Source organism: Petromyzon marinus, chromosome 41, assembly GCF_048934315.1.
Source record: "Petromyzon marinus isolate PM22_M1 ecotype Great Lakes invasive population chromosome 41, UKy_Petmar_22M1.pri1.0, whole genome shotgun sequence".
NCBI lineage: Eukaryota > Metazoa > Chordata > Hyperoartia > Petromyzontiformes > Petromyzontidae > Petromyzon > Petromyzon marinus.
Genome location: NC_133707.1, coordinates 3,947,085 through 3,959,499, shown reverse-complemented (window position 1 = coordinate 3,959,499; position 12,415 = coordinate 3,947,085). Strand labels below are relative to the sequence as shown.

At 53.7% G+C, this 12,415-nt stretch overlaps 1 protein-coding gene and 1 long non-coding RNA gene across 4 annotated transcripts in view; one reads left to right on the top strand and one right to left on the bottom strand.

The window, feature by feature from the left end:
* Positions 1 to 1,959, bottom strand: part of LOC116950908 (uncharacterized) — a 26,094-nt gene extending 24,135 nt beyond the window's left edge. The window contains exons 1-2 of one of the 3 annotated variants that reach the window (XR_012946504.1): positions 1,837 to 1,959; positions 1,359 to 1,636 (exon numbers count right to left, since the gene is read on the bottom strand). This is a non-coding gene — a long non-coding RNA (uncharacterized LOC116950908). Of the gene's footprint in view, positions 1 to 1,358; positions 1,637 to 1,800 lie in introns of all 3 variants that reach the window. The other 2 variants (XR_004404088.2, XR_004404087.2) reach the window with 2 other exon arrangements.
* The window catches only part of LOC116950907 (uncharacterized), a 16,954-nt gene extending 4,539 nt beyond the window's left edge, over positions 1 to 12,415 (top strand). Inside the window, exons 2-3 of the mRNA XM_032969073.2 lie at positions 1,021 to 2,156; positions 9,311 to 12,415. Coding sequence (XP_032824964.2) covers positions 1,021 to 2,156; positions 9,311 to 9,502 — 1,328 coding nt within the window. The 3' untranslated portion in view covers positions 9,503 to 12,415. The remainder of the gene's footprint in view (positions 1 to 1,020; positions 2,157 to 9,310) is intronic.

Here is a 12,415-nt window from a genome sequence, read left to right as displayed (position 1 = left end):
CACTCACTCACCCACTCACCCACTCACCCACCCACTCACCCACTCACCCGCTCACTCGCCCACTCACTCGCCAAACAATCACCCACTCACTCACCCACTCACTCACCCACTTACTCACCCACTCACTCACCGACTCACTTCACTCACCCGCTCACTCGTCACTCATTCGCCAAACAATCACCCACTCACTCACCCACTCACTCACCCACTTACTCACCCACTCACTCACCCACTCACTCACTCGCTCACTCGCCCACTCACTCGCCAAACAATCACCCACTCACTCACCCACTCACTCACCCACTTACTCACCCACTCACTCACCCACTCACTCACTCACCCACTCACTCGACAAACAATCACCCACTAAATCATCCACTCACTCACCCACTTACTCACCCACTCACTCACCCACTCACTCGCCAAACAATCACCCACTCACTCACCCACTCATTCACTCACCCACTTACTCACCCACTCACTTACTCACCCATCCATCCACCCGCTCACCACACTGCAGCCCACGTCACTTCTCATCCTGTTGCTTCGCTCTGACACCATCGTCTCTTCTCCAAAGATCTTTAAAAAAACCTTGATGCCAATTCAAGAGGCGCGCTCGCTCAAGCGCATTGACAACTTTAACAGTACCGTTTGTTGCTGACCGCTTGGCGATTCGAGCCCTACCTACTTGCGTGCTCGGCAACCGTGGCTGTCTAAACAAACAAGAACAAGCACCTCGCCTCCTCTCTTCCGCCACCGTGGTCGAGTGGCGCCCCCTGGCGTGCAGTTTGGGAATCGCGTGGCGCGGCGAGAGGGGGGCCCCGGGGGGGGGGGGGGTGGATGGTAACCCCGACACAGGGAGGCCAAACGCGACCCCTTTCACACTCTAGACCCCTGCTATCCCCTCGCTTGACCCAGGCTCGTATCATTCTTGGAGTTGGTCAAACATCCGAGTTATAGGACCTCATCCCCCCGTGACCCGCGTCTCCCTCTCTCTCACACCCCCCGCCCCTCCCCCAGGAGACTCGCCGCCAGGACCCCACTTCTCCTTCAACCTCTCCCTCATCCCAGCGTCCGAGTCGCTCATCGCCGCGTCTCTCCACTTCCCCCCGGGCGCCCCGAGGCGACAGGGACGTGGGCCCCAGCGCGTCTCCGTGTCGCTGTGGGGCTCGGCGCACCCCCGCGGCGACCCCGGCGCGGGGCGCCCTCGCCGCACGTTCTCGTTCATCCCCTCGAGCTACGCGCACTGGCACGCGCGGGACGTCACGGAGCCGCTGGGCGAGGCGCGGTCCCGAGGGATGCCCTGGCTCCACGCGGACATTCGGACGGGCCCCAGGGGTGCCGAGGAGGTCCCTTACCTCCTCGTCTTCGCATTCGACTCGGCCCTAGCGGGGGACGGCGGCGTCGCGAGCGTCCTGCACCTGCGGGCCCTGCACCAGGCGCGTGGGGAGTCTCGCGGGACGCGGGGACCCGAGCCCCTCGCCGATGGGGACGATGAGCAGGGCGTGTCGGACAGGGGAGCCGGGGTCGGGATCGAACCCGAAGGGGACGTTGGAGAAGGGGTGCGGCAGAGGCGCGACGCGTCCCTGCGGACAAATGAACTGCCCGGGTCGCGTCTCCTGGCTCCCTCCCCCTCCTACGAGGACGGTGATGATGGTCATGATGACGATGACGATGGCAGTGATGGTGATGACGATGAAGAGATGGCACAGGAAAGAAGATCATCAGCAGCAGCATCATCGTCAGCAGCATCATCGTCATCAGCATCATCAGCAGCAGTAGCAGCAGCAGCATATTCACCATCTTCATCATCAGCTGCATCAGCAGCATATTCACCAGCTTCATCGTCATCCCAGCGCAGATCTCGTCCCAGAGACGCGCAGAGGCAGAGAGATCAGGGAGGAGCCAACAGCAGCAGCCACGGCGGCGGCGGCCGGGGTCGCGGGAAGACCGAGGCGGAACGGAGGCGCAGGGCGGACAAGCGGCGTCCCCCGGGCGGGGGTCCCGCGGCGGGGGGGGGGCCCTCCCTCTCGCCGTGCGCACGACGCCACCTCACGGTGGACTTTGCCGACATCGGCTGGGACAAGTGGATCATCTCCCCTAAAGCGTACCTCGCGCACTACTGCGCCGGCACCTGCGACTTCCCCATGTCCAAGGTACGGGGCGCGGGAGGAGGCATCGAGGCAGCGCCGCGGTGGCTAGGAGATGTTAACTACCTCGCCTGGTATGCAGGGGGTCGTGGCTTCGATCTCGACCCTGACGCCTGCTGCTGCTGTATATTTGGAGTTTGCGTGTCTCTCTCTCATCATCATCACGGTGGCTATGAGATGTTAACTACCTCGCCTGGTATGCAGGAGGTTGTGGGTTCGATCCCGACCCTGACGCCTGCTGCTGCTGCTGTATATTTGGAGTCTGCGTGCCTCTCGCCCCGTGGTCGCGTGCATTTTCTCCGGACCCTCCGGGTTCCTGGTCATTTCCACGTCATAAGTCACTTCATCATTTGTGACCAGGTCGCTTCTGAAAAAGAACTATGTATATATATAGCTCAGTAGGCCTTACCTGGAGAAATAAAAAAAAATGCACAATTATAGCTAACGCCGTAGTAGACGCGTTGCTTTGCCGTAGCTACTCGGCACGTGGCGTGGGCAACTCCGCGTGCTTCAAACGCTGCGGGGGTAGCTAGCAGCGAGGGGGAGGGGTTGGTGGACCACCGCACTGATGTTGCGATGCCAGGCTACGGCGGAGAGGGCGTGAAGGCGTCGGGGGGTCCACAGGGTCTGTGAGTTGCCCTGGGACCCGCAACCCCGCCCCCCCCCAATGCACAACTCTCCTAAACTAAACTAAATTCACCTTTTTTTTGTTTAACCCAGGAAAGGCCAACTGAGCTATATAGTTCTTTTCCAGAAGCGACCTGCCCACCGCAAGCGATGGCTCCACAAAGTGGCTTATCACGTGAGAAATGTAAAGCAGCGGCCAAATTGTAACACGTGGGTGGGCGTCGAGAAGGAGCCGTACAGCAAAACATCAATTGTAGACTCCAACCTGTCCCGTCTGGACCCCGTGGATATTCGTCTCACGTGTAGAGCATTCAATCAATTGGCCCAATAACACCGTGACATATAGAGGACCACGCACAGTGTGATTCCTGGATAAGTTGAGTTTCGTTACTGCCATTGCAGTAGCGTAATCGTCACGAAATAATCGATAATAATCCATCGTCGTCATCATCATAAATGGTCCACCATCCTCATGAATAATCCATCAGCCTTCGCCCTTCATTAACAATAATATGTCATCGTCCTTATTTCAAGATCATCATCGTACAAAATATAATCATCCTGATTTATAGATCGTCGTCTTCATTCTTAACAGTCCATCATAAAAAAAAACACAATCATCATCTATAAACCATCATCGTAATGCAAAGAGCATGATGATCTTAACATCATCAGAAAGTCATCATCACCATCATCATTTAAATTCAGACATCGTATCGTGGTGGTCTCGGAAGTCAATAAAAAAAAAGACGGTTACTGAGTGAAGGCCCAGAATCCCAAAACGCCAAGCAGGCCAGCGACAAACAGCACTGCAACGCGTCTCTTGATTTGAGCGAGGTTATTATTATTATTGTTGTTGTTATTTTAAGAGCTTGGGAACAAGAGACTGTGGTGATGGGAGAGGGAGTTCCAATGTTTGGCAAAGTGACGGGAAAAAGCAAAGAGAGAGAGAAGTGAAGTGATCTGCAGCGTAGTGAGTGAGTGAATTGGTGAGTGGGTGAGTGAGTGGCTGAGTGAGTGGTTGAGTGAGTTGTTGTGACCTCCAGTGCGCTGGTGGTTGCACAATGTGGATGAGACGAAACGGTGAATGTCGAACGGACCAAGTCCTCAACACGGGTGGAGGAGTCAGCGAGTGAAGTTCATTGGGACTGTAACACACGTGTCTGTCAATGTGTGTGTCATTGTGTGTATATGTTGTGGGGAGCGGTGGTGTAGCGGTTAGCGCGCTGCGCTACGAACTTGGCGACCCGGGTTCGATTCTTGCTCACGGCCAACACCCAGTGGCGATTATCTGAACCGGTCCTGGGACTCCCCTAGGTCGATTCAGCCTCAAATGAATACCTGGTGCGGTGTAAACATCGCCACTGGGGAGACAAAGGCGGCCGGGCGTGGTGCTGGCCACCCACCCCTCGTGCGACGTGCCGGCCTTCATAGGTGCTCGCTAACAGCACTTGCCCCAACAGTCTGTTCAGGCTATATGGGGGATCTTGATCTTTTTTATATGTGTGTGTCACTGTGTGAGTTTATTTGTGTGATTGTAGCAAACTAACAAAATACTGAGAAAGGTCATGATCGGGATTATTCAACATCGCCTTACCAGGCAGCACGCCGAGGAGAGGCTTGCGAAACCCAACGTGGTTTTAGGCACAGACGCCATATTCTCTCTCTGTCTGCTGCATCAGAGGTGTATAGAATTCCAACAGCACCTACAGCTCTGCTTTATTGACCTGGGCCATGATACCACCAATAGGCCAGAGATCTTTAGTGGTCCCTGGCCCTCTGCTCACGATCATTGAGGACCTTCGTGATGGTGGGCAGGCCACGAGTCAGAGCCATTCCCTGTTCGCCGTGGCGTGCGACAGGCATGTCCTTCGAGAAGCTTCCCATGGATGTACCGGTGGAATTTCCATCTGATACAGATACAATGGACAGCTGATCGATGTCCGGGTGCGGTCAAGGAGTCTCTCTCTTGGTCAACCGTGTCATAACTGCTGCTGCTGAACCCATCAGTCCCCCAAAAAAACAAAGCACCTGCCCGGGTAGTTTATTTCATGAAATACTCTACCCCTCAAAGTCTCCATGAGCAATGGGTGAGATGTGGAGAGAGTGCAGAAGTTTCTCTACCTGGGCAGTGTGTTTATGACCAATTCCGGTTTGTCATGCTGCCTAACGCTGTGTGGAAGCTAGCTGGCCTGTCGCTCCATAAGAAGCTTCGGGTCTTCTCGGCCAGTTAGGCCCTCCGTTCTCGATAATTTACGAAACGGTTTGGAATATTTCGGCTGGTCTGCCTACGATCCATCCTGGGTTTAACAACATTGCATTGTGTGAGGAGCTCACAAAGCCTTTAAAGATCTGAACACAGTTCCCATCGGTGAGCTCCTCCGGCAGACGAGGCCGCATTGGCTGGGTCACGTAGCCCGCATGCCCAGCCACTGCATGCCCACGCAGCTTCTGTTTGGCCGCATAAATCGGTCGCGGCATGGGCTGGAGAAGAGATGGAGCTGATGCGGCTACGGGAGGTTGTGGAGCTGAGTGGACTCGCTGATGACTTGACCAGCGATGTCAAGATCGGCCTCTGCGGAGGAGACTCGTCAAGGACGCTACTGGGCAGTTGGAGGCAGTCGACCTTCAGCAACAACAAAGGGTGGAAGAGCGACGCTCACAACAACGAACGGAGCGCCGGGCGTTTAAAACGCAGCAAGTTGGTATAGTGCGGGACATAGGTAGCGCATCTGCCGGTCATTTCAGCAAGTCAACCCATGGCACCTGGGTCTGTGTCTTGTAACCCGCAAGCAGTGAAAGCCTTCCATAATTCACGTGATGGCATCAAAGTGCACCGAGCCTGGCACACGCGCTGTGGTCACGTCACCATCGCTTAGTGGCAAACGGCGGCAGTAGTGTTTTTTTGTGTCACCGTTTGCCTGTCGCTGTTAGCATTGTGCCTGTAATGTGTGTATGTATTATGTGTGTATGTATTATGTGTGTATTATGTGTGTGTATTGTGTATGTATTATGTGTGTATGTATGGTGTGTGTATTTTGTATATATTATGTGAGTTTGTATTGTGTGCTTGTATTATGTGCGGATGTTTTTGTGTGTATGTATGTATCATGTGTGTATGTTTCTGTGTATATGTCTGCGTGTATGTATATGTGTGTATGCATTATGTGTGTATGTTTCTGTGTGTATGTATGTGCGTAGTATTTGTATGTATTATATGTATGTATTATGTGTATGTTTATGTATGTATGTTTATATGTGCATTATGTTTATGTGTGTATGTTTACGTGTGTGTGTGTGTGTATGTTTATTTATTTAACATCTATTTTGACCACGTAGTTCGTGAAGCCTTCGATGGCTGTAATTTCCATCTGGTAATTTCCATCTGGTACAGATACAATGCGATGCCCGGGTGCGGTCAAGAGATGGCTCCCTATTGCTCAACCACGTTACGTATGCCGATGATTTGGTAATAGCTGCTCATTCAGAGGAGGAATTGGAGACTGCTTCTGAGACTGAAGCGTGCCACTAAGAGGTGGGGCCTTACCATCAGCCCCACCAAAATTAAGCACCTGCCTGGGTATTTTGTACCATCGGACACTCCACCCCCACAACTCCAATCGGTGATGGGGCAGTTGTGGAGAGAGTGGAGAGTTTCCCATACCTGGGCAGTGTGCTTATGACCGGCTCCAGTTTAACAGCAGAGGTCTCACTCCGAATCAGTCGAGCGGCAATATCTTTTCATCGGTTGCGTAACGCTGTGTGGAAGCTACCTGGTCTGTCGCTCCGCACTAAGCTTCAGGTCTTCTCGGCCACGGTCATTCCCTCCCTTCTCTACGCTTGCGAAACGTGGACCCCCACCCCCCTAATGGAACATCTTCACCAGTTAGAAACATTTAGGCTGGCCTGCCTACGATCCATCCTGGGTTTAACCAGACTAGATTGTGTGAGGAGCTCACAAATCCTTGAAAGATCTGGGTAAGGTCCCATCGGTGATCTCCTCCGGCAGGCAAGGCTGCGATGGCTGGGTCATGCAGCCCGAAGGCCCAGCCACCGCATGCCGAAACAGCTTTTGTTCGGCCGGATCGAGGGGGCTAAACGGGCGCGGCACGGGCTAGAGAAGACATGGAGTGATGTGGTACGGGAGGACGTGGAGCTGAGTGGACTTGCCGATGACTGGTACCAGCGGTGTCAAGATCGGCCTCTGTGGAGGAGGCTCGTGAAGGACGCTACTGGGCAGTTGGAGGCAGTCGCCCTCCAACAACAACGGAGGGTGGAGGAGCGACGCTCACAATAACGAGCGGAGCGCCGGGTGGCTAGGGCACAGCAGGTTGGCACAGTAGGGGGCACAGGTGGTAAATCAGCCAGCCATCTCAGTCATCTTAGTCAGTCGACCCGTGGCACTTGGGTCTGCCCCGTGACCTCCTGCCAGCGGGCGTTCGACACTTCACGTGGCCTCAAGGTGCACATGGCCTGGCACAAGCGTCGTGGTGCCACTTAGTGGCGAGTGGCGGTTGTTGTTGTTGTTATGTGTGTATGTTTATGTGTGGATGTTCATGTGTGTATGTGTATATGTGTGTATGTGTGCATGTGTATATGTGTGTATGTTTATGTGTGTATGTGTATATGTGTGTATGTGTATATGTGTGTATGTTTATGTGTGTATGTGTATATGTGTGTATGTGTATATGTGTGTATGTTTATGTGTGTATGTGTACATGTGTGTTTGTGTATATGTGTGTATGTGTATGTTAGCGGCCAAGCGTGGTGCTGCCCCACCTCCCCCTCGTGTGCCGTCACGGCCTTCATAGGTGCTCGCCAACAGCACTTGCCCGTGACCGTCTCTTTAGGCTATACGGGGAACCTTCGTCTATATTTGAGCGTAACAGGGGGGGTACCTCAGTGTTTAGTCCTTGATGAACCAAGTCTTCAATGATTGCAATGGTGTCGTCTGGGGACAGGGAAATACCCTTGATTGTCGATACCAGGTGAGTAGAATTTTGTACCGCAGAGGTGGTCTTTCCAGTGAAGGGACGCAGGATTTCAGACAAAAAACGAGCTAGTTTGTAGGTGGGGGAGCTGATAGTAGAGACTATGGGACGAAGAGGTGTATCAACTTTATGTATTTTTGGTAAGCCGTATAATCTTGGTTCACGCTTACAGTGGCTTTCAGACAGCATACATTATAAAAAATTTCGTCTCCCCCCTCCTCTTTTCAAAATATAGATGGACTAGTCCTGGGCAAACTGCCAAATCGCTGCGCGTGACGCAAACGTTTTTTATAAATAAATAAATGCGCCGTTTAAAAATAAATTTATGCAAACCAACACACCTGAAGATGACCGTTTGAGTTATGGTCGAAACGTCGTGAGAATTTTTATTGTTTTATATATATTATATTGTTTTGTTGTTTCTCTTCAACGTGACTTTACCGAAAAAACTGAGGATATGAATTACTGCAGTCACGAAAGCTTTAAATCAAAATTTAGTCTCCACTTGTTCGCCATTCTTGTCAACGCACGCTGGAATCTTCTGCAGGCGATCTCCAGAGCCTGGAGGCTGCTGCACATTTTCTCGTGGTGTTGATACAAATGATCTTGAGTGTTAATATTTTTTTGAAGCAGCCTGTACATTGGGTTGTGATGGTAGTGCCTATAGTGGCTGTAGAGGTGACTGCAATACTCCGTGAGATGGAATCGGAATTAAAACTCCCATCGATTCTCAAGCACGCGTCAGTCTAAAATTATCATCATCGTCATCGGCAAGGGTCAATTATCTACTGGACGTTCAAAATTAAAGGGTGTGAGTGGCCAACACCACGCCCGGCCGCCTTTGTCTCCCCCCGTGCCACTGTTTACGCATTGCACCAGGTAGTAATTTGAGTCTGAGTCGACCTAGCGGGAAGGCCCAGCAGGACAGATTCGGATAAATCGTCACTGGTGTTGGTGAATCTAAATATTAATAAAAACCGGAGGAATCCGATGAGCTATGAAGCTGGTTTTTGCTACAGCTGTCCAGCAGGGGCAAGCTGTCAGAATGTAGCGCGACAAATAACACAACAACAAGGTAGGAGTACAAATCACAAGTAAGATAAACAAATCACTTTAAAAAATATACACAAGTAAAACTAATCTATGTTTTTTTTTTCATCTTACTAGGTAAGATCAACTGAGCCATGAGCTTCTTTTTCAGGAGCGACCTGGCCACAAATGACAGCACCACGAAGTGGCTTATCGTCAATGTGAAAATCATCGAAATCATGTGTACGCGTGTTTCGTGTGACCGTGAGCGCGAATCGAACTCGGGTCGCCCGGTTGGTTACGGTAGCGCGGTGCGTCAACCACTGCGCCACCGCTCCCCCGACTCACCCACCCCACACCCTCCACGGGCCGTGCGTCTCGCGAAGCACGCGACCATCCGGATCGTGGTTCGTGCCGTGGGGGCTGGTGCCGGACAAGATAACCCCCACTCAGCGTCCTAACCACTGCGCCACCGCTCCTCCCCCCCCACTCCACTCACCCACCCCTCCGTAGGCCGTGCGTCCCACGAACCACGCGACCATCCAGAGCGTGATGCGTGCCGTGGGGCTCGTGCCGGGTCTGCCGGGGCCGTGCTGCGTGCCGGACAAGATGACCCCGCTCAGCATCCTCTACGTGGACCAGGCAGACAGCGTGGTCCTCAAACTCTACCCCAACATGTCCGTTGAGTCGTGCGCCTGCAGATAGCCGGGCCTTCGACGCCCCGGCGACAACACAGAGGGAGATGTGGGGGGGGGTGGGGGGGGGAGCGAAGGGGGAGTCTATATTCTAGGGGGTCAGAGAAGTGGCGGGGGGGGAGGGGATACGAAGTGTGGTGGGGGGCACACCCTTGGACTTTCCCAAACATCTCTCGCTCTCTCTGACAGCGCTTCACATCGGCACCTCTCAGGGGGAGACGCGAGACGGCCAGCAGGTGGAAGAAGGGGGGGTGAGCAGTAGGGGGCACGGGTAGTAAAGGGGGGCGTGGTGGTGGGGGGGGGTCCACGTGGTGAGGCCACGCGGACACCGGGGGGCGTTGCTGCATCTCTTCGGATCTGATCCTCGCGCTGCGCCCCGTGTTAGAGGGCCCAACTCACGAGACAAACAGCAGCAGCAGCGTCAGCTTGTGTAGTGGCGAGGCGTGTCAGTGGAACGATACGGCGAGAGGGACACTCAGGAGGGAGGTGCGAGAGAGGGAAAGGGTGCGGGGAGTCGACGGGATGACGGGAGAGGGGATGGTGTGGGGATGAGAGGGGAGAGGAGGAAGAGGGAAGGAGAGTGGAGTGGGTCGAGAAGAGTGAGTAAACAAGATGGGTGGGGAAGGAGTAAGTGAGGATAAGAGGAGGGGGAAGGGGGAGGTAGAGAAGAGGGGAGAGGAGGGAGAGGCAAGGGGAGGGGAGGGAGAGGCAAGGGGAGAGGAGGGAGAGGCAAGGGGAGAGGAGGGAGAGGCAAGGGGAGAGGAGGGAGAGGCAAGGGGAGGGGAGGGAGAGGCAAGGGGAGGGGAGGGAGAGACAAGGGGAGATCTTCCGCTCAGACCGCGCCTCCAAGATCCGCTCATTGGGGCCCGAGGCCCGAGACCCCCCCCCCCCCACAAGGGTGGGGGCCTTGGGTAGCGGGAGACGCCAGGACCCCCCGCAAGGGATAAACACGTGCAGCGAATTAAGTCGCTTACTCATCACCCACCCGGGGGGTGGGGGCGGGGCTGGGGGGTGGGGGCTCTTACAACTGATGATGATGATGAGTCTCTTGAGGACGTCTTGATGAGCATCGTTCCACGCTGTGTGGTCGTCACCCTCATTAAGAACTCGTGGTGGTGATGATGATGATGGATGACTCAGCAGCAGCACGAGGATCAGCATCGTCATCGACAGGAGCATCATCAGCAGCATCAGCAGCATCATCAGCAGCACGGGCGCCGATGGATCGCGGCCGCTCAAGCTCACGGACCAATAGCGCCGCCACGTGGACGTGTGTGACACTTAAGAGTACTCCCCGCTCGCTTTATCCGACGTGCGATGATGGGAGGTTGACAGTGGTGATGGGCTCGATGATGGAGAGTTGGTGGAGAGGGGAGGAGGATGCGAGCCCAGCCTCTCCACCTTCACCCTCCACCCCCTTCCCAACCTAACCTTCCACGTGGGTGAACTATTCAGCAAGGGTCACGTGGATCTATCTACCACTATCAACGGACCTCGCCATCGCTTCCTTCCTTCTGCCAGGTCTCAACAGTCGTCGAACAGTCGACCCAAAGAACGTACCTTCAGGGTCTGTTCTTACAGTCTCATCAGCAGCATCATCAGCAGGCTCATCAGCAGCATCAGCGTCACGCGTAACTGCATCCTCCGCTCAGATAATTAAGGACGGATCATTAAAGGAACCACGTCCTGCCAGCTGGAGGGTGACGTCACACGGCGCGCGCTGATTCGTCCCTGCGATAGTAGGTGGGGGGGGGTCAGTGACGTCGACAACAAACCGCGTGCTATGTCGCACGCGCGCACGTGGCGTCGACGCTAATTATTAATGATAGAAAATAATTATGATTATGAATATTGTTGTTACTATTATATTTTGTTTGTTATTAACGCCGTTATCTCTGTTATGATATCGTTCATGGGCTACGTTGCATTATTGTTATTACTTAGCATTTGTAAAGCGACGTCGTGTGTCAGTTCGGCGTGAGATCGAGTCACCCGCTAACGATTAGATTAATTGTCACGCGTCGCGCCCGATAATCGATCCGTGAATCGATTATATTTTTGGCCAAGGCTATTTTTTTATATCGTGACCGCGTGGTTATGACGGAAAAATCACATAGAGCGTCAACTAATAATTATAATCGGATAGGATAACATAGCGGGTTAGTCTCAGAGTGTTTGTCTTACGGACAGAATACACGCAGTGCATACAGTACACGCATATATACACAAGACAAAGAACCCCCGTATAGCCTTAACGGACGATAGGAGCAAGTGCTATTAGCGAGTAGCACCTATGAAGGCTGGAACGGCACACGTAGGGGTGGGTGGCCAGCACCTCTCCCGGGCACATTTGTCTCCCTAGTGGCGACATTCACACATCGCACCAGGTACTCGTTTGAGGTTGAGTCGACCTAGGGGAGAGAGGCCCACGACCGGTTCAAGTGATCGTCACCGGTGTTGGCCGTGAGCGGGAATCGAACTCGGGTGGCCGGGTTCGTTGCACGGCGTGCTAACCGCTACACCGCCGCTAGCCTTATATACACACACACACACGTATATATATACACACATACACACGTATATATATACACACGTATATATATACACACACATACACACGTATATATTACACATTGCTCTCTCTCCTTGGTGCAAATATTCCACTGCGTTTCCCAGTCCTGTCTCTCTTCCCCACGCTCTTACTGACCGATGTTTCCGAGATCCCTTAAGCGAACTCGTTGTCACGTGACCTTCGTATTGCCAGGCCCGTCCATAGTAAGTGGGGTGGGGTGGGGGGAGGGGAGGGGTGCAGGAGCCCGGGGCAACTCACAAACCGTGGGGGGCCCCCCAACGCCTTCAAACTAAAGGGGGAATATTTAACATCTGACTCCGTGACGCCAAAGCACGGGACCACCCCCCCCCC